This window comes from Pteropus alecto, unplaced genomic scaffold (assembly GCF_000325575.1).
Source record: "Pteropus alecto unplaced genomic scaffold, ASM32557v1 scaffold88, whole genome shotgun sequence".
NCBI classification, from domain to species: Eukaryota; Metazoa; Chordata; class Mammalia; order Chiroptera; family Pteropodidae; genus Pteropus; species Pteropus alecto.
In genome coordinates this window covers 2304422-2326705 of record NW_006494611.1, presented here as the reverse complement: position 1 = coordinate 2326705, position 22284 = coordinate 2304422, and the positions used below count along the sequence as shown (strand labels likewise).

Below are 22284 nucleotides of genomic sequence, written 5' to 3'. Positions count from 1 at the left end.
TTTCCCCACGGGCATCGACTGAAAGTCTCCCATCCCACTTGGTTCTGTCTACTCATCCTCATGGGTCATCTTGCATTCTCTGTGTCCTGTTTTCAAGGCTTCTTCAGGTTTGCTACTCCTCTCGGATACTTCTGAGCCGCTCTCACGGATGCACAAGAAACCTCCATTTGCTCTCCTGCGCCAATCCGGAACTACAGGGAACTCAGAGCAACTGCCATAGGTCCCCTTTGTCTGGAAATAGCACACTGCAGTTTCTCTTCTGCTGCTGCTATACTGAACTACTGCATTTCTGATTTTATCTCAGCAGGCAAGGCACACATTGTTTTGTCCTCCGATCCATAATCTTTAAGGGGCTTTCAACATCTCTATACTCTGGAGTTTGGCCTGAGTTGGGAGGCAGGGCATCATCCCAGGGATGCTCAATTGTTTCTCGCTCTGTTACTGGACTCTTTCTCTTCTCTCTTCCAGGCCTAGATGTTCTCTCCTCCCATGTAGGAAAAGCTGACTCTTACATTATCATCCATTCTTCTACTATTTTGGCATAAACTGTATGCTTAGACTCCTTAAGATTCTGGCTTTTGAAGCTCCAAAGGTCCAGTTATTACAGTAATTGGTGTTTCAAAATTATATAAGTTCTGAAAGTGTATTTAGAAACCCAAAACTAAAGTTGTCTTCTGTTGTCCACCTTATTTTCTTCTCTGGTAGGTAAGCCTGGGATGCCCTGGTCGATGCCTATAGGTTGTGGAATACAGGAAGTGGGATGGGGTTTCTTAGTTGTAATGAAAATCCATGTTGCTACCAGATTTTGACTTTTACTGCTACGTAACTACCACGAATTATTAAGCATCTACTACGTGCAAGGTATTTTGTAAGAAGGTATCAGGGGAGAATAAAGATAAAAAATTGTAAATGTAGATTGCATTTATTAGCAATTTGTTGTATTCTTTCCCTTATGTGATCCCGTCTGATATTGATAATATTTCTGTGAGTGGACAGGCCAGGTAATACCCTCACAATGAGCTTGCAAGGTAGGCTTTATTATTCTTAGCAAGTTCCAGATGAGGAAACTGGCTCAGAGAGAATTCAGCTCATCAAGCGGTTGAGCTGTGATCTGAGGCCTAAATCCAGAACTTCTGACTCCATTTACTTGCCTCCATCCACTACCCCCAAAACTTCAAAAACAAGGATTCCCAATGAGCTTCCAACCCAGAAGGTAAGTAGATCCCAGGGCAGTATGTAGGAGTTGAGAAAAGTCATGGCACCGAAGGTGGTGATATTGAACAGGACTTCATAGAATGGGAGGATTTCAACAAGTAGCAGTTGGGACGGGAGAAAAGTATTACAGCAGAGTGAACTTGTAAGCGAAGATTAAGGTTCCTGCCTTCTCTACCTGCTATCCCACCTGTTACAGCTGTCTGCATTTATGGACCTGCTTACTAGGACCTGATTTCTGCTCACATACCTGCCTCTGTGTTCTACACACCCACATACACGCACCACACACACACACACACACACACACACACACACACACACACCACTCCACATCTTGAGCATCAGCCACGTCCCAGATACAACCATTCCATTTAATTGACGATATTTCTGTGAGTGGTACCCCTCCCTGGCCTTCACCTTAGTGTCCCTGGGCTGAGTCACTAAGCCTCAGCTGTGCCACTTTTTCCTTGAATCTTAGTGTGACCTACATGTATCCTCTATTGTGCTCCACTGGCCTGTTGTCCCCCCAACCCCCACTTGTCCTCTGGACACTCAAGGGCTGTCCTGTCTCTTGCCCGACTTGACTAAACTTGCCACAACCTCGGGCACTGCCCCTTTCCTTACCCTCTGGTTCCACTTCTTAGGTCACTCCACCTCCATAGTTGCCTCAGTCCCCACGCAGATGCCCCACCTTAGTGTGTGAGCCTTTTGCAGGTCTTAGCTTCTTCTTTTCCTGCCCATCCCATATAGCTTCCCGGGACCAGCCGACCTCTCAGCCAAGTGTAGAGCAAGGACTGAAAGTCTTGAGGGAGCAGAGGACATCTTGGGGTGGGAGAGCATATTCCCAGAGAGTCTGAGGTCGGTGTATTGCCTGAGAGAATGGGAGAGGCAAGGATAGAATAGGTGGCAATTCATCATTTTTAAGTGTAAAGACTCCTCTTTTACACCAATATAGAACTCACAGAACAGTTTTACTTTTAGTATCTATTGTCTAGAAAGAAAAATGGTACAAAAAAAAATTTACAACGAATTCAGAAACACTTTTAGAAAATTTGTATTTTATTAAAATTCAACTTACACACCCGTCAGCTTACTCTTCCTAGTCACTGATTTATTGGGGCTTAAGAGTAAGAATACCAATGTCTTTATAAACCTTTTGGACTAAACTTAGACCTCAGTTATCATGGAGTGGATTTGAAGGAACCTCTAGGGAGATGTGGAATTACATTGGGGAAGTCCCTTAGGGCCCCCAGTTCTGGAGAGCATGAAGGGAAGCAGAGGAGGGGTGGTGGAGAGAGAGAGCCAAGGGTTCATTCTCTTTGAGGTAGACACTTCTCATGGGAACTGCAGCCATGTCTCAAGTGGTTTTCTTTGATTGTATTTTTAGTCTCCCTGTTTGAGAGTCAGGTGTCTGGCTGTAACATTTTGTTCACATGTCCCCCAGGCAGGAAGTTGTTTTTCTGTTGCCATTATCTGTCATTGCTCGGCTTTAATAAACAAGTTCATGTGCCATTGGGACAAGCTTAGACAGAAAATTTACCCTAAAGTCTTAAATATTCTTGAATATGAAAAAAATATATATAATTTCTTCTTAAACCAATTTCTTGTCCCTCTGACTGCCCTGTATATCAGCAGTTTCCCAGCCATTGGTTGCGATTACACAATGCTGCCTGACACCTCTCATACTCAAAAGTGTTTACTGAGGGGAATATAGGCAACCTGGAGATCCCCACCTACTCTTGACCTCAAAAGATCTCTTCAGACTGATTTGGATTTGTGTTAATTCAACAATGCAGCAGTCCCAATGGAGTGTAATGCTCAGTGAGAAGAGTTATCTGGCCATGATTTCAAGTACCATCTACTAGCTGTATGACCTTGGGCAAAATACTAACTCTTTGAATTCTCTATTTCTGTCTCTGTACAAATTCAGATACTAGTACCTATCTTATTATTACTTGTTAAAAAAAATATATTCATTAAAAAATAAATCTATTCATTAAATAAAATAACGATGGGAAAGTCTCTTGTACATATCTTGGTATGTACTAGGTATCTGAAAAAATATTTTCTTTCTTTCTCTCTCCTTCCCTCTTTTCCCTTCTTCGCCAGAGTTTGTGCTAGGTGCTGCTGGAAGTAAAAACACAAATATGAGATAGAACCTGCCCTTGAGATGTTTGACCATAGTACAGGCAGAAATGTGGTTGGTGCTCCACAGAAGGGTAAGTGAGTTGCCCGGTGGAGCACAAGGAGGAAGGAATTGATTCCATGTTGGGTAATTGGAGAAATGATGAAGGGAGAGTGGCTTTTGAGAAGAAGCTTCATGAATAGGTAAGATTTCTCCACTTCTTTTCCATTGTCTTTTTTCCTATTCTCTTCCTTCCTTCTTAAACAAGTATTGACCCGGAATTAAAAATGTCCGGGGAAGGCTCAAAGCCCAGTCTAATTAAGGCTCTCTGGTCCTCTCAGCCTGGCTCTTCCTCTTGTGCTGGCTTTGTCCTCAGGTGTATGGATACTAGAGAGGAACTCACAGTGTCTCTTGCAAACTCAGTTCCCAGAAAAATGACACATGTGCAAACAAATGTTTGCATACAGTCGTAGGGGTTCACAGACTTTCTGGAGCCCATCTATTGGTCTTAAACTTAACAACTCTGAATGAAGAAAATAGCCATGTTACTCCTTTCTTCCTCCTTCTTTAGGTAAATATAAAAGGAGACTTCTCAGTTGAAACTGGGGGTAGCTATCCTGAGTCCTTTCTTTTTGTGGGGCTCTGGAATCAAACTTGTCTGGATGAGGAGAACAGGATTTTAGCAACTAGTGATAAGGGAGAAGCTGGTCCAGGCCGAGGGAATGGCATGAGCATAGAAAGGCAGTGGGACAGGCAAGCTTAGGGATGTTTGGAGATGGTGAGTAGACTGGCCTGACTGTGGAGGGGTTCCAGCAGGGAGGTCTTGGTGACAACTGAGAGCCAGGTTGTACATGGCTGGAGGTGTAGAAGTTGGATTTTCTTCAGTTTCAGGCAGTGGAATCACTAAACTTTGTTACATAGCATTTTTACAGTTGTAATTTTATACTTCTATGATTATTTGATTACCGCCTGCCTCCCCCATCTTCAGTTTCAGGCAGTGGAATCACTAAACTTTGTTATATAGCATTTTTACAGTTGTAATTTTATATCTATGATTATTTGATTACTGCCTGCCTCCCCCAGCTCCAAAGAGCATAGGCACTGCTCCGTCAGCTCCAAAGAGCATAGGCACTGTGTCTCCTTCTGCGCACCTCTGTACCCCCAGTACTAACTGAGGGCCTAGAACATAATGGATGGTCAGTACACATTTGGGAAATGAATGGTGGATGAATGCACGATTCTGAGTGGGGAGACACACGTTTGGATCAATGTTTCTAACAAATGTGAGCTTCAGCACACACTTGATTTGATTCTCTTTCATGGTTTCCTTCTTCGTTCATCAGCAGTCATCGAGCAGGGAATTGGCATCTTGTTGGCCAGGCCTTTCCACATCTGGGCAGATCAGATCAGCTGAGCTCTCTGGTGAAGTGTGCAAATCATGTTTGGCATCTGCCAAGCCTCTGTCCTGTGCAAACGCTATTTGATTGGAGGCAGTTTGAAATAATGAAAAAAACATGCATTTTTGGAATCAGTAAGACTGTTTCAAATTTTAGCTCTACTTCTTATTAGTTATAAATCTCTAAGGAAACTACTTCACTTCTCTGAATTTGTTTTCCTCATTTATAAAACAGGAATAATAATAATTATTTACTGCAGAGTGTCTTGAGGATTAAATGAACTGGTTAATATAAAAGAGCCAGTGCATAGCAGGTGCTCTTTATTTTATTTTTTACATTTCTTTTTTCTCACTGTGTAATTGACAGTTGAAGAAAGTGTTTATTTCTTTTATTTCTGATTTTAAAAGCAACTTCATGCTCAGCATAGAAAACTTGGTCTATACATCTATACAGTAAAGTCTAAGAAACAAATTAATAACTTTATAAAACTACATAGAGATAACCACTGTTAGCATTTTAGTGTGTTCCCTTCTAGTGTTTTCTCTACTCACGAAAAACTTTATTTTAAATAGATAATTCCTCCATATGGCACACAATTTGAAGGATTACAAAAAGGTAAACAGAGTAAAGTAATTCTTCCTCTCTACTCTGACACCAGTCACTAGGTCCCTTCCCCAGAGGCAATCACCGTTACCAGATTCTTAGGTGGCCTCTCAGAGACAGCCTACATATTTAGAAAATTGATTTGGTTTTCATATTATCTTCCTCTCACGCAAACACTGGTGTGGTGTACCTGCTGTTTCGCTCGGAGGCTACCATGTAAGTGAGTTCCTTTTCAGCCCTGAAAGATGCCTTTGCAGGCAGGGCCACATAGAGCTCTGGTTACAGGTTCTGAGGGCTCAGCGAGGCTTGGTCTCGGTTGTATATTTTTACTCTTTGAACTGAAAATCTGCAGACAACTAAACAGGTGTTAGAATTCTCAGTCTCAACCGTTTCCACAGTTGCTCATGCGAGGAGCAGATCTGCAGGCGGTTGGGGGCCAGCAGACGGGATGGTCTGAGGCAGAATTCTGGCTTACTCCAACACTGCATTGACCCTCAGTCAATGTGTTTCTAAACTGACAGTTGGAAAATGTGGTCTGACACTGAAAGATAATATTTTGCAATTGGGATTGTTTTAAAAAAATCAGGGATATGTGCCCCCTAGAATGCTTTGGAGTAAAGAACAAAGCCTAAGAAAATATATTCCACTCTAAGACCAGTCCTGCCCTCTACCCTTCAGGCCCCACAACTCTGCTACCCCCAGTTCCTGTTACTAGAGCTTCTGTGCAGACCATATCCCCTCCCCTCCTCCGCCCCACACTCCGCTGCAGGCCCTGTCCTCAAACCGGTCCTCTCTGCCAGGCCCTGCCTACTCAGCTTTTTTTTTTCCCCCATTCTTCTACTAACTGATCAACCCAAGAACATTGAGAACTTGACCCTATTAAGGGGGAGACAGGAGGGCCAGGAGGGGAGACAGGAAGTTGGACTCATTTAAAGCTAAGCTTCAGAGAACAACGAATAAGAAATGAACTGATATATTTGAGACACTTCATCTGTAAAATGAGTATTAAATAATGTAATGGACATGACAGTGTTTTGTAAACTGTAAAGTGCTGTATATACCTAAGGGGCTCATATGATTATGAGGATGATGATAATTTAAAAATAAGACATGAAAGCCAATCAATTTTAAAAATTAATTTTTTGTTTACCCAAGTATTACTTATGTTAGAAGATTTAAAAAATATATAAATAGAATAAGAAAAAATTCTCACAGTCTTATTAGAGAGTGTGGTCCCTTGTATTATTTATACAGTATATTTCCTGTCCATTGCTGGGGCCTGTTTCTGTGGGAAGATTGCTGTTCCCTTAACAACAAGTTTTGCTGCAAGATTTACTCTGGTCAGTTAAGTATTGGTGGGAATGGCATGTGCCACCTCTGAGCGAAAGTTTTAAGAGCCTTTGTGTGGTTCTGGCATCTTTTTCTCCATTTGTCACAAGACTGGCGTATCTAAGTTAAGGGCTTTTCTATCATCCTGGGTGAGGGAATGAAGAGCCCTGTGAAGGACATGGAATGTGAGTGAGAAATAACATTTATTGTTGTAAGCACCTGACATTTGGGGGTTATTACTGCAGTATAATTAGTTCTAAGATAGCTAATATGCAGAGAGATGACAACCGTTAATATTTTAGTGTATATCCTTCAGCCTTTTATCTCTGCCTATCTTCTATATATCTTTTCCTTATAAAAATTGGATTGTAATGTACACATGATTTTGTGAAGTACTTTGTCATGTCATCTGCAAATATTTCCCTATCTGTCTCTAAAAGATAAGATTCTTCCTTAAACATAACCATACCTTCATTGCACTTAAAGTTTCGTATCGCCAAATATTAGTCATTGTACAATGTTAAATTGTACAATTTTAATGTTATTTTGTTGAAATCAGGGATTCCAGTAAGGTCCCTGACTTTGCAAAAGGCTGACGTATCTCTTAAATCTCTTTTCATCCTTAGGCTCTCCCTCCTCCCTCGCTTTCTCTCTCCCCTTGTGATGTATTTGATGGAGAAACCGAACTGGTTGTTCTGTAGAGTTTCCCACAGTCTGGATTTTGCTGATCATATTCCCATGGTGTCATTTGACATGTTCCTCTTTTCCACTATATGTAGTTATATGTGGATTTTTGTCTGCGTGGGAGGTCAGCACCCAACCACCATGTTGTTCAAGGATCAGTTGTATTTCCTGTAAGTTGCCGATTAAAGCTAGAAGCTTGATCAGATTTCGTGAACAGATTTTTAAACTTGATGCATTATTAAAATTTACATGTCATTTAATATTCTTCTAAACATGTTTTCTTAATGACTAGAGAACTGTCGAAAATACAAATGTATTTTTATTTATTTAACTAATCCCTTATTGTCAGTCAGTTAGGTTGTTTCTAATTTTTTCTACTACATACAACTCACTGATAAAACTCTCTCTGGACTAGTCATTTTCTGGCCTAATTTGCTGCTCTTCTGTTCTCTTAGTTCCTGCGGATGGTGGACGCCTGCGCCAGCTTCCTCACAGAAGCCTTGAACCCAGAAAACTGTGTTGGAATACTGAGGCTGGCAGACACGCACTCCTTGGACAGTCTAAAGAAGCAGGTTCAGAGTTACATCATCCAAAACTTTGTGCAGATTCTAAATGCTGAGGAGTTCCTTGAACTTCCTGTGGACACTCTGTATCACATCTTGAAGAGTGATGACCTTTATGTGACTGAGGAGGCTCAAGTGTTTGAGACTGTGATGAGCTGGGTCCGGCACAAACAGTCGGAACGACTCTGCCTGCTCCCCTATGTTCTGGAGAATGTGCGCTTGCCCCTTCTGGACCCATGGTACTTTGTGGAGACAGTGGAAGCCGATCCTCTCATCAGGCAGTGCCCAGAGGTCTTCCCGCTGCTTCAGGAAGCCAGGATGTATCACCTTTCTGGCAATGAGGTGAGCTGACAATGAGAGGTGCTGTAGTTAACCAGTGAAGTAAGGGAGTTAGTGGACCTCACAGAGATATAGGGGAGGCTGGCTCGCAAATCCTTAGGGCATCAAGAAGAAGATGCTACACTGTTTACAGTTTGAGTCAGGCAGTCCCAGAAGCCTTGGTTTTCTTATCTGTAAAATGGGGATGATACTGCATCATAGACAGCTACTGAGAGGAGTAGGTAAGATGGAGAAATCACCGAGCACCGTGCCTGGCACAGCCTTCCTCTTCCCAGTTGTGTAAGGGTGGGACGTTGGTGGGGGTGATGAACACATGGACAAAACGTACCCTGTCTAGTCACTATCCCACAGGGTGCTGCTTTCCTAGTCTGCCCATTCTGGGGAACCTTGAGTCTCTTGGGTTCCCTATGATGTTACTTTAGTTCAGACTCATTATCCCTGAAAACTCCTCAAAACTCACCTTCCTGCTCCCAGTGTGGCCTCCTTCTAATTCATTCACTAGATGAATGATCTAAAACTCAAGCCTAATTATTTCTCTCTTGAGACTACCCTCTTCACGGGCTCCCCACCACCTTCAGGATAAAGCGCACACTTCCTACCTGACTGAGCTCCCAGAGCCTAGCCTCACATACTTCACATCCTGCCTGCTTATCTAGCACCATCTCCAGTGCCTCTCTTCTGCTACAGTCCTAATGCACTGCTTGTAATTTCCTAAAGTGGACTTGCTTTTTCAGCCTCCAGGCTAATACAGGGGTTGTTCAGATGCCTTTTTCTACTTCTTCATCTCATTAACTTCTTGATCCTCCTTCAAAAATCAGGTCAAGCATCACCTTCTCCAGAGGCCTCTCTTATTCCCATAGAATCGGGTGCATTGCTCTATCATAGCACCAACTGCTGCGTGTTAACCACTAAATTCCTCATTTGAAAATATCTCTAGACTGGGAGCTTGTTTTGGTTGGAAATACATCTTATTGAACTTTTCATCTCCAAACCTTAGGAGAGTCCCTGGCACATAGTCAGTGATAGGCAAATGTTTGTTGAATGAATAAAGGAGGACCAAGATGGTGAATACACATATGATTTGGATCTACCTGGTTCTCCTTAACAATTCCTGAAGAAATGTTTTATTCAGAACTATATAAAGATAAGGATAAGCTTAGTGGGGAGGAATAAAACAATTAAGTAGTAATGATATAGGGGCAGTTTAAGTTTGTACGTATGAACACTCACACATATATACTGGTATACAGTAGCTCTGGGATTGGCAAGAAGCCTCCTTTATTAGGCCATTGGTAGAAATCTTAGCCAAAAGTGGCTTAGGAATTGTCTGAGGCCACTTGGGAGCCTCCTCCTTTTTCTATGTGTCCTTTCTAGTTATGTGTCGTCCTCAGATCTGTTGTCACTCGTTGACACTGCAAACGCATCCGTAAATGTTTGGTAGAAGTTACTGGCGATGCTATCAGGACCAGGAGTTTTCTTTGTGAGAAGGTTTTCAACGACAGATTGCATTTCTTTAATAAATAAAGGGCTGTTCAGGTTATCCAGTTCTTCTAGTTTGAGCTTTGGTAGTTTGTATCTTTCAAAGAATTTTTCCGTTTCATAGAAGTTATTAAATTTATTGGTATATAGTTGCTATATACCAATTTATTGGTATATAATATTCCTTTATTCTTTTAATATCCGCAGGATCTGTAGTGATGTCAAATCTCTCATTCCAGATTTTCATAATTGTGTCTCCTCTTTTTCTTTCCTAATCGATCTGGTTAGAGGTTTATCAATTTTATTGATTTTCTCAAAGAACCAGTTTCTGGTTTCATTTGATTTTCCCTGTTGTTTTTATGTTTTCTATTTTATTTCTATTCTATTTCTATTCTATTTTATTTCTATTTTTATTCTATTTTATTTCTATTTTATTTCTACTCTGATCTTGATTATTTCCTTTCTTCTGCTGACTTTAGGTTCAATTTTCTCTTCTCGTTTCTGATTTCTTAAGGTGGAAGAAAAGGTAATTGATGTGAAACCATTTTTCCTCCTGATACTGTCATTAGTGTTTTAAAGTTCCCTCTAAATACTACTTTAATAGCATCTCATATGTTTTAATATGCTATGCATTCATTTTTTTTTTCCCAAATAAATCCTGAACACAAACTATATGCCAGATTTGGTACCAGGCACTTTAAAACATTCTCTGCCTTACTAAACATATGGTCCATCAGAGAAGACAAGACATTAAGCAAATGAAGGATTATGAGTAGATTGACGAAGAGAGTCCAGGCAGCTTCCTGGACTCTCTCCATCAGTCTACTCCTATCCCATGCTGGTATGTGGGTTACTGACAGGTGGCTCAGCAGTGGGAATCAAAGCCCTCACACACTTGAAGATGAGTGTCGGTCCCTGCTCTCAGTTCAGCGTTTGAAATACAGGGTCTTAATCAACTATACTTTCAATATTCTGGCTATTTTTGTTTCAGCTTCTCATTTCCTAAGTCCCTGAAATGCAGATGATAAAGGCATTCTTCTGATATCAAATGTCTCTACTAAGTCTTCTGCAAAATTGCTGCTATAAAATATCTGCTCTGTTTTTTGTATTTGCAATGGGTTGGGGTAGGGAGTAGAATGATATTCTCTGGATTTGGGAGGAGAGAGAATTCTGATGTGTGGCAGGAATTTGGGCTTACAATCAGGCAGATCTGGCTTTAATCTTGACTGCACAATTGACCTCCAGGGTGACCTTGGCCAAGCTACTTAGCTACTTTAAAGTTCAGTCTTGATCTGTAACATGGGGACAATAATACCTACCAATTGCTGGAATTGTTTTGAGAATTAAATAAGATAATGAATGACATATTCTCAGCACAGGGCCTGGCACATGGTAAGTGCTCCATAAATGAACTCTGTTCTTATTCTCGCTCAGGCCCTTTATGGTGTTCTGTCTCCCAAAATCAAGCATTCTCTTTCATGGAGGCTAAAATCTCTCTTTTCACCATGTCCGAGGATTCCGCTGCCCTATTGCCCCAAATCTTGTTCAAGGCACTTACTAATTCCTATTTCACAGTCTGGGTACTGAACCAACCAACCCCTGTGATCTCTGAATTGAGGTCTCACTGCCAATTGATTCCTTGAAACTCTCTGTTTGCTCATTACTTGAATGATCTTGGATTTATTCCTAATGACAGCAGTGTACGCCTAGAGGCTACTCTCTGAACACACTTCTCCCCTTAACTTTCCTTTCTCAAACTTTAATCCTTTTTATCCTATCATTACCACTTCCTCTTAACCTTGTCTGTCCTCTAAGCTCATGAAAGTGGCGACAGTGGGGCATTTTAGAACCCTAAAAGCAAATGTCAATATACATTTGATTTAGGAATGGAAGCTAGTATTTTCATTGGGAGAGGTTTTTGAGACAGAGAAAGTTGCCCCTTCATTTCATTGCCTCCGAAATTTCCAGGGACCACCTTGTTCTATACCAAAGACCTGATGGCATAGAAGTGATTACAGGCATTTACAGAGATTGTGTCACTTCTCCAAGGTCACATGACTACAGGTGGTGGAACTAGGACCAAACTCTGATGTATTTGACTCCAAAACTCTGCTCTTTCAGCTGTGGCTTTCTTTGCTTGTTTGAGGCTCTGAAGGGTCGTATGCTTGATGTTAGGATCCAGTCCCCCGATCTCCCTGGCCACACCCTGCTCCTTTTTATTTTTTCCCCCTAAGTCTCTGGATACTCTATTGTGCCACCTGTCAGGACCTCTCTTTCAGAAGTCTGATAGTGAGCAGTCTGGATTACCATCAAGAAATTAAAATAAGCGGGGAGTGGAAGGTGGCCAGGAATGAAATTCCAGGATTCAAGGCTTTAGATCAGGTGGGAAGGGAGAAATGAGAAGTGCATTTGATGGTAAACAGACCTGGACTTGTTAAAATGGCAGCAAAAGCAACAACAGGTAACCTTTGTCGGGGTTACAATAACCTCAATATACCAGGCCCTGGGCCAGGCACACTATGCATACAATCTCATTGAATCTTCACAGCAAACCTGTGGAGTAGTTACCACTAAAATATCCGTTATACAGGTGATGAAACTGAGGCTCAAGGAGGTGAAGTCGCCCTGACATAAAGTGGCAGAGTTGGGAATTGGGCCCTGTTTTGCTGGCTCTATAGCCTGCGCTCTGAACTGCTATGTCATCCTGCCTTCCTGTACTCCCATTGATTTTCCAGATCATTTCAGAGCGTACCAAACCCAGGATGCACGAGTTCCAGTCTGAGGTGTTCATGATCATTGGTGGCTGCACGAAGGATGAACGGTTTGTGGCGGAGGTAACCTGCCTGGACCCCCTGAGGCGCAGCCGCCTGGAGGTGGCCAAGCTTCCAATGACAGAGCATGAGCTGGAGAGTGAGAATAAGAAGTGGGTGGAATTTGCATGCGTGACATTAAAAAATGAGGTCTACATCTCAGGTAAGCAGGAGCCACGTGATGCCAAAGCAAGCCTCCGGTGGCACTTTGTATTTTCCTGGGTGAGTTCTAGGCAGCCATCCTAGAACTACCGTGAGTGGCAGTGATCTAGCTCTGACTGGGTCCGAATATAGGCACAAGATCAGGCAGTCTTGGAGAGCACATTATTACTTAATGAACACTAACCTGTGAGCGGCATTGTACTAGAATCAAGGGGAGCAGGCAGACAGGTTCAGTCCTTCATGGAAAAAGAAGAAAAGTGATACTAGAGTTTATTTGGTGTCTGTTATGGGCACAGCACACTAAACTAGGAATACAGCAATGAATAAAAACGTCTCCCAAACCTGACTCCTCCCTTCAGATTTATTAGGTCAAACTTTTAGACACTCCAACAGCACCCAGTGCTTTTTCCTGTCTTGCTTCTAAGTAGTTGTCTTTTTTACAATTTCTTTATGCCTGTCTCCCATTAGTCCTTAAATTCTGTGAGAGTCAACACTATATTCCCAGCATTTCATTTATTATGTGTGCCTAGCCGCATAGTAAACGTTCAATAAATATTTATTAAATGACACATTCTCTACCATCTTGACAGCATAGTCAAAGAATTTACACTTTGGTAGCATTTAATCATTTGTTCCTCACACCAACTCTATAAGGTAAATGATTTTAATCTCTAGACTATGAATGATGAAAGCAGACTCAGAAAGGTTATAGAATGCACCTAAGGTCACATACTGGTAAATGTCAAGCAGAATTTCATCCCAGGTTCTTTGAGCCCCATCCTCTCTCCATCACATCAAAAGCCACCCCGCTCTTCTTGGGGTGGCCCCAAGGGAGAAGATGAATGTCCTTTACCCTCTCTTGGAGGCTTCCTTTAATTTTCACTTGTTTGACAAAAAGCTGCTTCCCAGAGCTGGCTTCCTCAAAAATCAAGGGCAAATCAGTTCATTTTTATTAATATATTAATGCCATAGATTAGATTATAGCATTCTTTTATCTTGTAGAAATATTTTTAATTGGCATAGAACATTCAAACAATACAGAGAGTACAAAGTAAAATATGGCAGTTCATCTGTGCCATTACAATCCTGTATGTTTAGATATTTTTACAAAATAGTTTTATATTGTCTTAGAGTAAGTAATGGCATCTGCTGTAACAAACTCTAGATCTTGGTGAATTACCACAATAGTATTGGGAATAGGGGGAGTGAATCTACTCCATTCAGTCATTCAGTGGCCTAGGCTCCTTCCATCTTCTCTGTTTTCCACACGTGGCTTCAAGGTCAATGCATTTTGAGAAGAGAGGGAAATTGTATGAGTTCAAAAGACACACCTGCTCACAACAGCCTCAGCCTGGACACGAGGCATCAGTTCTACTGACATTCTATTTGCGAGAACTAGCCACATGCCCTCCCTGTGCACCTCACCCCATGCAGGTGGGCTGGGAAATGTAGTTTAGCTGTGAGTTCAGGAGGAAAAGACAGGGTTGGTAACCATAGTCGGTCTTTGCCACATCCACTACACATGTTATTCTACAAGTTACCCTACCCCTCTCTTAAATTTGTTGTTTCCTTTTTAAAGATGATATAAACAATACATGTTATACACAATTAAATGAACAAGAACTTATGCTTTCATTCACAATATATTTTAGACATCATTACATGTTGATATGATGGATCTATCGTATGTATTAAGTGATATAATACATGTAAAGCACGGCACAATCCCAAGCACGTAGTGAGAGTTCAACAGCGTTAGCCATCATTAGGGTCATCGTCATTATTCTTATTCTTTTTACCAGCTGCAGGGCAGTGTACTGAATGGATGAACCATGACATTTTTCAGCATTTATTTTCCTACTGAAAAAAAAAGAAATACTGTAATAGGCATTCTTATGCACATATGTTGATGAACTTGTGCTGCTATTTGGAGAGATTCCTGGAAGTGGTCAAAAGACGCGTAAATTTAGAATTCTTGTAGATATTGCTAATTTGTCCTCCAGAAAGATTGTATCAATTTACAGTTCAACCAATGATGAAAAACAGTGGCCATTTCCTACATCCTTGCTATCAATTACATTTTCTGAAATTTTTATATTTTTATTTTTTCATTTATACTTGACATACAATATTATATTAATTTCAGGTGTACGACACAGTTCAATTACATTTTTAATAGTCTAGAATGTTTACATTTATACTCTTGAATCAATATTGAGCATATTTTCATATATTTATTAGTTTAATGTATTTATTTTTTTAAAAAATTATCTGTCCACGTCCTTTGCTTTTCTATTGGCTGCTTGTCTTTTCCTTATTAAGTTTTTGGAGCTCTTATTATATATCCTTTGCTATTTGTATTGCAAATACTTTCTCTCAGACTGTGGTTGTCTTTTAACTTTGATTTTTATTTTATATAGTAACTTTCCTATATGATTCTGGGTTTCGAGTCTTGCTTAGAAAGTCCCTCCCCACCCCAAGATCATCAACATTTTCTTGGTAACTTTTATAGCATTTACAATTTGAATTTCATTTTAAGGGCAATATGAAATAGGGATCTATCTTAATTTTTCTCTAAATAACTAGCCAATTGTTCTAATACCATTTAATGATTTCTATATCTTTTAATCTGTTTCTGTACTCTTAATTTTTATTCATCAGTTTGTCTAGTCTGATGCTAGTGCCCCATTGTTTTTATTATAGATTTGCAATATATTTTGATATTTGCTAGGAAAACCCCCATCTTCCTTCTTCTTTTCTAAATGTCTTACAAGTTTTTCCAAATTTACTCTTCAAAATGAAATTTAGAATGATCTTTTCAAGTTCCCTGAAAAGTCCTGAAGGCACTGAATATATAGATTTATCTGGGGAAGGTTGATATCTTTGCAATAACTTGTCTTCTCATCTATGCACACAAAATGCCTGCCTAGTCAATCAGGTCTTTTATGTCCTGAAGAAAACTTCATAGAGTTTTTATTTTCTAACAAGATAAAATTTGTATACATTTATTCAAAGTTTACGCTTATTTAATAATTTTTGACACTACCTAAATGAGACAAATATCACGGTGTTTTAAATAAAGAGAGAGACCTCTATAGGATACACACCCCCCAAATGGTTAAACTATATGAACAAAAAATTCATAGAAAAGGAGGAAGCTCAGTCTCCCTAACAGCCAGAGAAAACCAAACTGTGACATCATTTTTCTTCATCAGACTATAACATGAAACAGAACAAAACAATCCCAAAACCCTCCTCATATTCACTGGGGGGAGGGGAAAGGTCAACCAGGACAGCTTTAGAGGGCTCTTTGGCAGGACCTATAAAAATTCAAGGTATGTACACCCTTTAACTGGAAGTCCCACTTTTGGGCTCCATCCTAGAGAATCACTTTACCTATGTATGGAACATTGTCAGTGATGTTCATTACCGCACTAGGGCCCATTGACATAAGTCTGAAAAGTACATCTTCTTCTTTGAGTAGCTGGTGGTTCACTGTGCTGATGGAAAAATAGAAACACAAAGCCATTAAAATATTTGATTACAGCCACCAAAAAAGTCAATTCTCTTTTGTTTTGGTCTCCCTTCCTGATTATGTATTTTGTTTATTAAAACAGTTGTCTTGAAAAAATAAATTTACCAGCTCACTCTCACATTATCTGTTGTGAGCATCTCATTCTTTTATAATAAAAATGGTTTAAAACTAGGACAGACCTCATTTACAATTTTATATAGATCAGAGATATTAACTAAAGGAATTTTGTAAGATTTCCTGGCTTTGCAGTTTTTAAAAAAATAAATAAGCAAACATAGAACTTAAGCTGTTTTCTAATTTGCCTAATGGTCAAGACCCTACAATTCCCTCCTGCAACAGTCCAACCTTACCCGTCCTGCCTTACTTCCTGCCTCTCAGCTGCATAAACACTGAGTCCAGACTCCTGCTGGCTCCCACCCACCCAGAGTTCCCTGAACTCTGACGCACAGAGGTGGCACATGACATGGCCGAGAACATGATTCACCCCAGCCTTACACTGTCCCTAATGTTGCCCTGTGTTGGCTCTGTCTCTCCATCTAGACTGCACACATCTTCAGGATTTCTTTCCTCTTAAGAGAGGGGCTGGCATGGGGATTTAGCACTTTTGAACCTGTGGGAAATTATGGGAGAAGCTGTATTTCTGTCATATCACAAGGTTTTTTAAATGCTGTGTATCTCTTATAGGTGGCAAAGAAACACAGCATGATGTTTGGAAATATAATTCTTCAATCAACAAGTGGATTCAAATTGAGTATTTGAACATAGGCCGCTGGAGGCATAAGATGGTGGTGTTAGGTGGCAAGGTCTATGTGATCGGAGGTTTCGATGGCTTGCAGAGGATCAACAACGTGGAGACCTACGACCCCTTCCACAACTGCTGGTCAGAGGTATAGATTATTTCTACAAGTAGCTCTGTTCGTATTATTACTTCAAAGCTTTAAAAAGAGGTATATGCCAATATAGGTATATGGCTTTCTGATCGTTCTGCTCCCACTGAGAACGTAGTCGGGGGCTCTGAGCTTCCATCCTCATAGAAGCCATTGCTGATCAGGTCACAGAAACAAATTCTTTCCGGGTGGGGAAGCTCCATGGACATCCATCCTTTCCTGGCCAGAACCCCAATTGTGGAGGAGAGGCTTGGTCCTAACTTTGGTGCATGTCTTGGCCCAGAGTCTATGCTTCTCAGACGCCATCTGCCCTTGTCTTCTCCACAAGGGATGCACAGAGATTTCTTGAATACACTGTTTGTTGAATGCAGAGTCATTTGGTAGTGTTTAGCAGTCAGCCCCCGTTTATTCGCCTATTAATGAACCATTTACATGCATGCATGCAAGACTTTCGCAATGCAAATTCAGGTATATATCATACTCAGGCAAAGGTAAAGCACTGCTAATTAATGGGCAAAAGTTATGGAAGATGAATAAGCTCTGGAGATCTGTACTACACTGTACCTATAGACAAAAACACTATATTTTACACTTAAAATTTTATTAAGAGGGCAGACCTCATGTTAAGTGTTCTTGTCACAATAATTTTTTAAAAAGGTAAAGTGATCTCACTTTCTATATTTCCAGGTTATTCCCAATTTTAAATTTTCTTTCTCCTTATCAGATCATGTGTCAGAGCATGTTCTAGCTTTGGAGAGTATAAAACATAGTCAGTGTAGGCACAAGCAAAGGTAGCCAGGTCATCATGGCATCCAGCCAAGACCTGTCAACCCTAAAACTGCCATATAGGGAGCCCTTACTATTTATGGGGTGTGTGCCTAAGTGTTTCTTAATTCAACAAATCCCATCACAGAGTTGCTCTGTGACCCAAGAGAATCATGTCGATGGGCAAGAGGCTCTTGGAGGTCTTCTTTAGAGCCCTGGGGTTCACAGGGTGGAAGCACAAGTCTGGCTTAATCCCAATATCTGCATGTAGCCCTAGAGTGGGAGAGTCTGCTTACCTGTGGCTATCCGAAACCCTTATACAAGCTTTTCTTCCCTGTGTAAGCACCAAGGACAATGCCTGGCACATAACAGGCACTAAGTAAATACTATTTGAGTGAACGATATAAATATGCACATTGGAGAAAGCCTTTTTCTCCAGCACTGGCTGGTTTCATCTGTATAAACACTTATTCCCTCCTCATCTGAGAGCTGAATTTTGAGAGAAACGGGCTGGAAACCTCCAACACTCAGCCTGCTCTAGCCTGCTCAGAGACCGGAAGGAGGGTGAGAGATGTGTGCCTTGATCTTCTCTTGTGTCTCAAGGGGAGATCAAGGCTACAGGTCTTGTGACTTTAGGCAAAGGATGCCCAGGCTTGTGTCCCCTGGCTCCTGGCCTGCGTCCTGTGATCCACTGTGGCAATCTGGGCAGCATGACTAACCGCTTCTCTTGGGGGCCCTTTGCCTCTGCAGGCTGCACCCCTCCTTGTCCATGTCAGTTCCTTCGCAGCCACCAGCCATAAGAAGAAGCTCTTTGTGATTGGGGGAGGGCCCAATGGGAAACTGGCCACGGACAAGACTCAATGTTATGACCCTTCAACCAATAAGTGGAATTTAAAGTCATCCATGCCAGTGGAGGCTAAATGCATCAATGCAGTGAGTTTCCGGGACCGCATCTATGTCGTCGGTAAGTGAGCAAATGGCTTCTTATTTATCGGAGGTTCCTCACTCACACAGCCATGCAGATAGATCAGACAGGGCCTTCCTGGGAACTCACAACTTCCTGAAAGAGAAGGTGGGATTGGTCTAGGCCTTGGTAGGATTTCTCTTGCAGTCCTGGAGGCAGAAACAGTCCACATTTAGGAGACATACAAAGGGGAGGAGCTAGAAGTCGCTGCAGGAAAAATACAGACATTGGAATTGCACAGTACAATAAGTGCCCAACATATGATAGTTATCATTATTTCTTATTTTGTGTTCATGGGAATTTTATTTTTCCTAATTGCTTGGGGTGCTCTGAAAATTTGCAGTTCGCCAGAAGGAAAGCCTGGCCAGCCAGACCACAGTTAGCATGTAATTGTTAAGGTTGATGGATCTCAATTCCGACTACTCATTAGAATCATTGGGAACTTTTTACAAAAATATGGGTAGCTGGGCCTTGCTTCGGACCAATGAAATCAGAATGAGAAAGAAGATGCTGACCAACAGTGCAAATGTTTTTAATGTGCAGGTGATTTTATTGTGCAGCCAGGACTGAGAACTACTGATTAAGGAGATTCCAAATATAAATAACTTCAGCAAATAAAGGCTAATCAGAGAAGTAAAACATGAGAACGGGTTTTTTTTTTTTTTTTTTTAAAGCCCTTCTCTCCCTTGCTTCAGGTTTCATTTGTGTTTATGGTCAGGCTCATGACTCTGCTTAAAGGTCTAATCTTGAGATGAGTGACTTGGGCTGGTGTCCCAGGTCCTAGTCAATCTACAGAGAGGCTACCACTTCTAGTTACTGGATGGCTTCTATGTCCCAGGCCTTCTGCCAGTTGCTTCATGCACCTGGTCCTTTTGACGTCTTATAACCCCATGGTCTATGTGCTGGTGATTAGAGAGCAAAAGGTGGCAGAGCTGGGATTGTGAGCTGAGTCTACCTGACTGCACCAGGTATTTTTTCCCAGAGAGCAGCCTTAGGGTGCATTTTAGCAGCCAGACGCAGCCAGGTGTCCTTTGGAACCTGATTAACATCTGGCTGTGGAATTTAAAGGGCCTTGTGAAGTGTCTCCAGCACTTCCTGTTCCTCTGAGCCACCCTGGCTTTCTGAAGAACCATAAATCTACTTTCTCTTGGCAAGATGGTAAACTTGACCTAACCAGAAGAAGGGTTTTAGTGGTTAAAGGGGAAGAAAACCAGAAAAATAGTGAGATGCCCACCCTGTTTTTCTTCCCCTTCAGGTGGGGCCATGAGAGCCCTGTACGCCTACAGCCCTCTGGAGGACAGCTGGTGCCTGGTGACTCAGCTCAGCCACGAGAGGGCCAGCTGCGGCATTGCGCCCTGCAACAACCGGCTCTACATCACTGGGGGGCGGGATGAGAAGAACGAGGTCATCGCCACCGTGCTGTGCTGGGACCCTGAGGCCCAGAAATTGACGGAGGAGTGCGTCCTGCCCCGAGGGGTGTCGCACCACGGCAGTGTCACCATCAGGAAGTCGTACACCCACATCCGGAGGATCGTGCCTGGAGCAGTGTCAGTCTGACTGCGGAAAGGCGGAGCCACGCGGGGAGCTGGGAGACCGTCCTCACCAATCCTGTCCTTCCCACTTCAGACAGCAGGCTGGGCTTGGGTTTTAGGCCACACATCAGGGAATCCCTCGGAAGTCAGAGCTTTAGGACACTTGAGAGCAGCCAGGCATGTTTGCATGACCTACCTCAGGAGAGAAGAAGAGTAATATGAAACATTCAGGACACACTTACCCCATGCCAGGTTCTATGCCGGCCACTTTTGTATACTCAAGACATTTAAGCATAATGACCTGGTGACTGGATATAATCACTTCATGTTTTACAGGTGAGTTTCAGAGAGGGTAAATGATTTGCCCCAGGTCACTCAGATTGCAACTAGCAAAGCCAGGAGTCTAAACCCAGGTCTTTTAATTTCAAAGGCTGTGCCCTTTCTGCCATACTGTCTATCTCAGAGCAGGAGACAAAAACAAAGACAACCCAAAAAACTGTTGTTGTTGTTGTTCCGAAAAGTTTGCTAAAGGATTCACTCAGCTAGGTAGGGAAGTAAAGGGGTTTCTTTTTTCATTTTTTCCCCCCCTTATATTTAAACCATACGGAACCCTTGGTCTTAGAGCCTTGGGCTCCTTGTCAAGAGTGTCTCAGGTTGTTTCATCTGAAAGATCTGGGGAGATGGATCCGAGAAGGCCTGTTTGCTTTGAAAGAGATAAAAGACTTGTGTTCTATTCTTCCACATCAAAAGCCCCTGTTTTTTATGATCACTGGAGGCCTGTTTTGGAATAGAACTGTCATTACCAGACAGAATTGTACCTTCAGCACAGTCCAGTGTCCTGTCCTCTTAATGTCTAGCCATTGCACTGCCATGGAAAAAAGAGGTTCCCAGAGACCCAGAGAACTGTTTTAAAAAGACGTGAACATCCTAACATTGCTCTTCAGACAACGATTTGGGTCCATGTCCCTGAGACACCACCCTCCTGGAGCCTTAGATTCTAGTTCCTTGTAAGCCCTGCTGTTTGGTTTTTGGATCAGCTTGGCACAATTTTGACTCAAAGAACAGAGTCTGTCCTTCACTCTAAGAGCTAGAGCTTTCAAATGAGCTCACTGGAAATTCATTCTAATCCCCAAGTTGGGGAAACAGATGAAGGGATCCTGTTTCATGTGCTGTATTTAAAAGCAACAACAATGGTGACAACATAGTAACTGCATTACCCAATGTGCTTATTTTCACCATCTGATTTCAAATCTCTACGTGGAATTTTAGTCCACATCAGATGTGGCATATTGTAGTCGTACTTCTCAGCAGTTTGGGAAGTTAGAGGTAGTAGAGTTGATAGTGCATTTCATTTTCATAGAAAAGTTATGGTTAGCAGAAGCTAATGTTCAAAGCAGGTAAGATAGACTTAGAAAATTACAAGTGAGATTTCTGTTTATGCTTAGATCATTGAGGATAAATTAAATGCATTTTGGTATATGAAAAGCTCTGTCTCTTGGGGTCAGGTATAACAGTTTAGCTCCTTACTATGAAAAGTAAGATGGAAAAATGCAAACATTTGTGGAAATTTAGAACATGTGTATCACTTAGTCATGAGCACTAATAATCTTAAAATGCTCTCAATGGAAACAATTTAATGTAGTTCAATTCAACAAACATACAAGGAAATTTTTATGTTCGTCAAGCCTTGGGGACACCAATAAATAAGATAAATCCTCACCCTGGAGACACTTGATAAACAGGTAAATAGACCACTAGTCGATATTATAATTTTTGTTTTGTCAAGTTAGCAAAAAATGAGATGTATGTAAATAATGAGGCTGCATCCAATTCTCTATGATCCTTCCATGTGATCCTCCTGGGAAGCCGTGCATGTAGGCCAATGATGTAGCCAC

General features: G+C 41.5%; 1 protein-coding gene across 1 annotated transcript in view; it reads left to right on the top strand.

The window, feature by feature from the left end:
* Positions 1 to 20862, top strand: part of KLHL6 (kelch like family member 6) — a 45389-nt gene extending 24527 nt beyond the window's left edge. The window contains exons 3-7 of the mRNA XM_006925765.1: positions 7809 to 8258; positions 12470 to 12707; positions 16926 to 17128; positions 18644 to 18857; positions 20113 to 20862. Of these exons, the coding sequence (XP_006925827.1) occupies positions 7809 to 8258; positions 12470 to 12707; positions 16926 to 17128; positions 18644 to 18857; positions 20113 to 20414 (1407 nt within the window). The 3' untranslated portion in view covers positions 20415 to 20862. The remainder of the gene's footprint in view (positions 1 to 7808; positions 8259 to 12469; positions 12708 to 16925; positions 17129 to 18643; positions 18858 to 20112) is intronic.
* The last annotated feature ends 1422 nt before the right edge of the window (positions 20863 to 22284 follow it).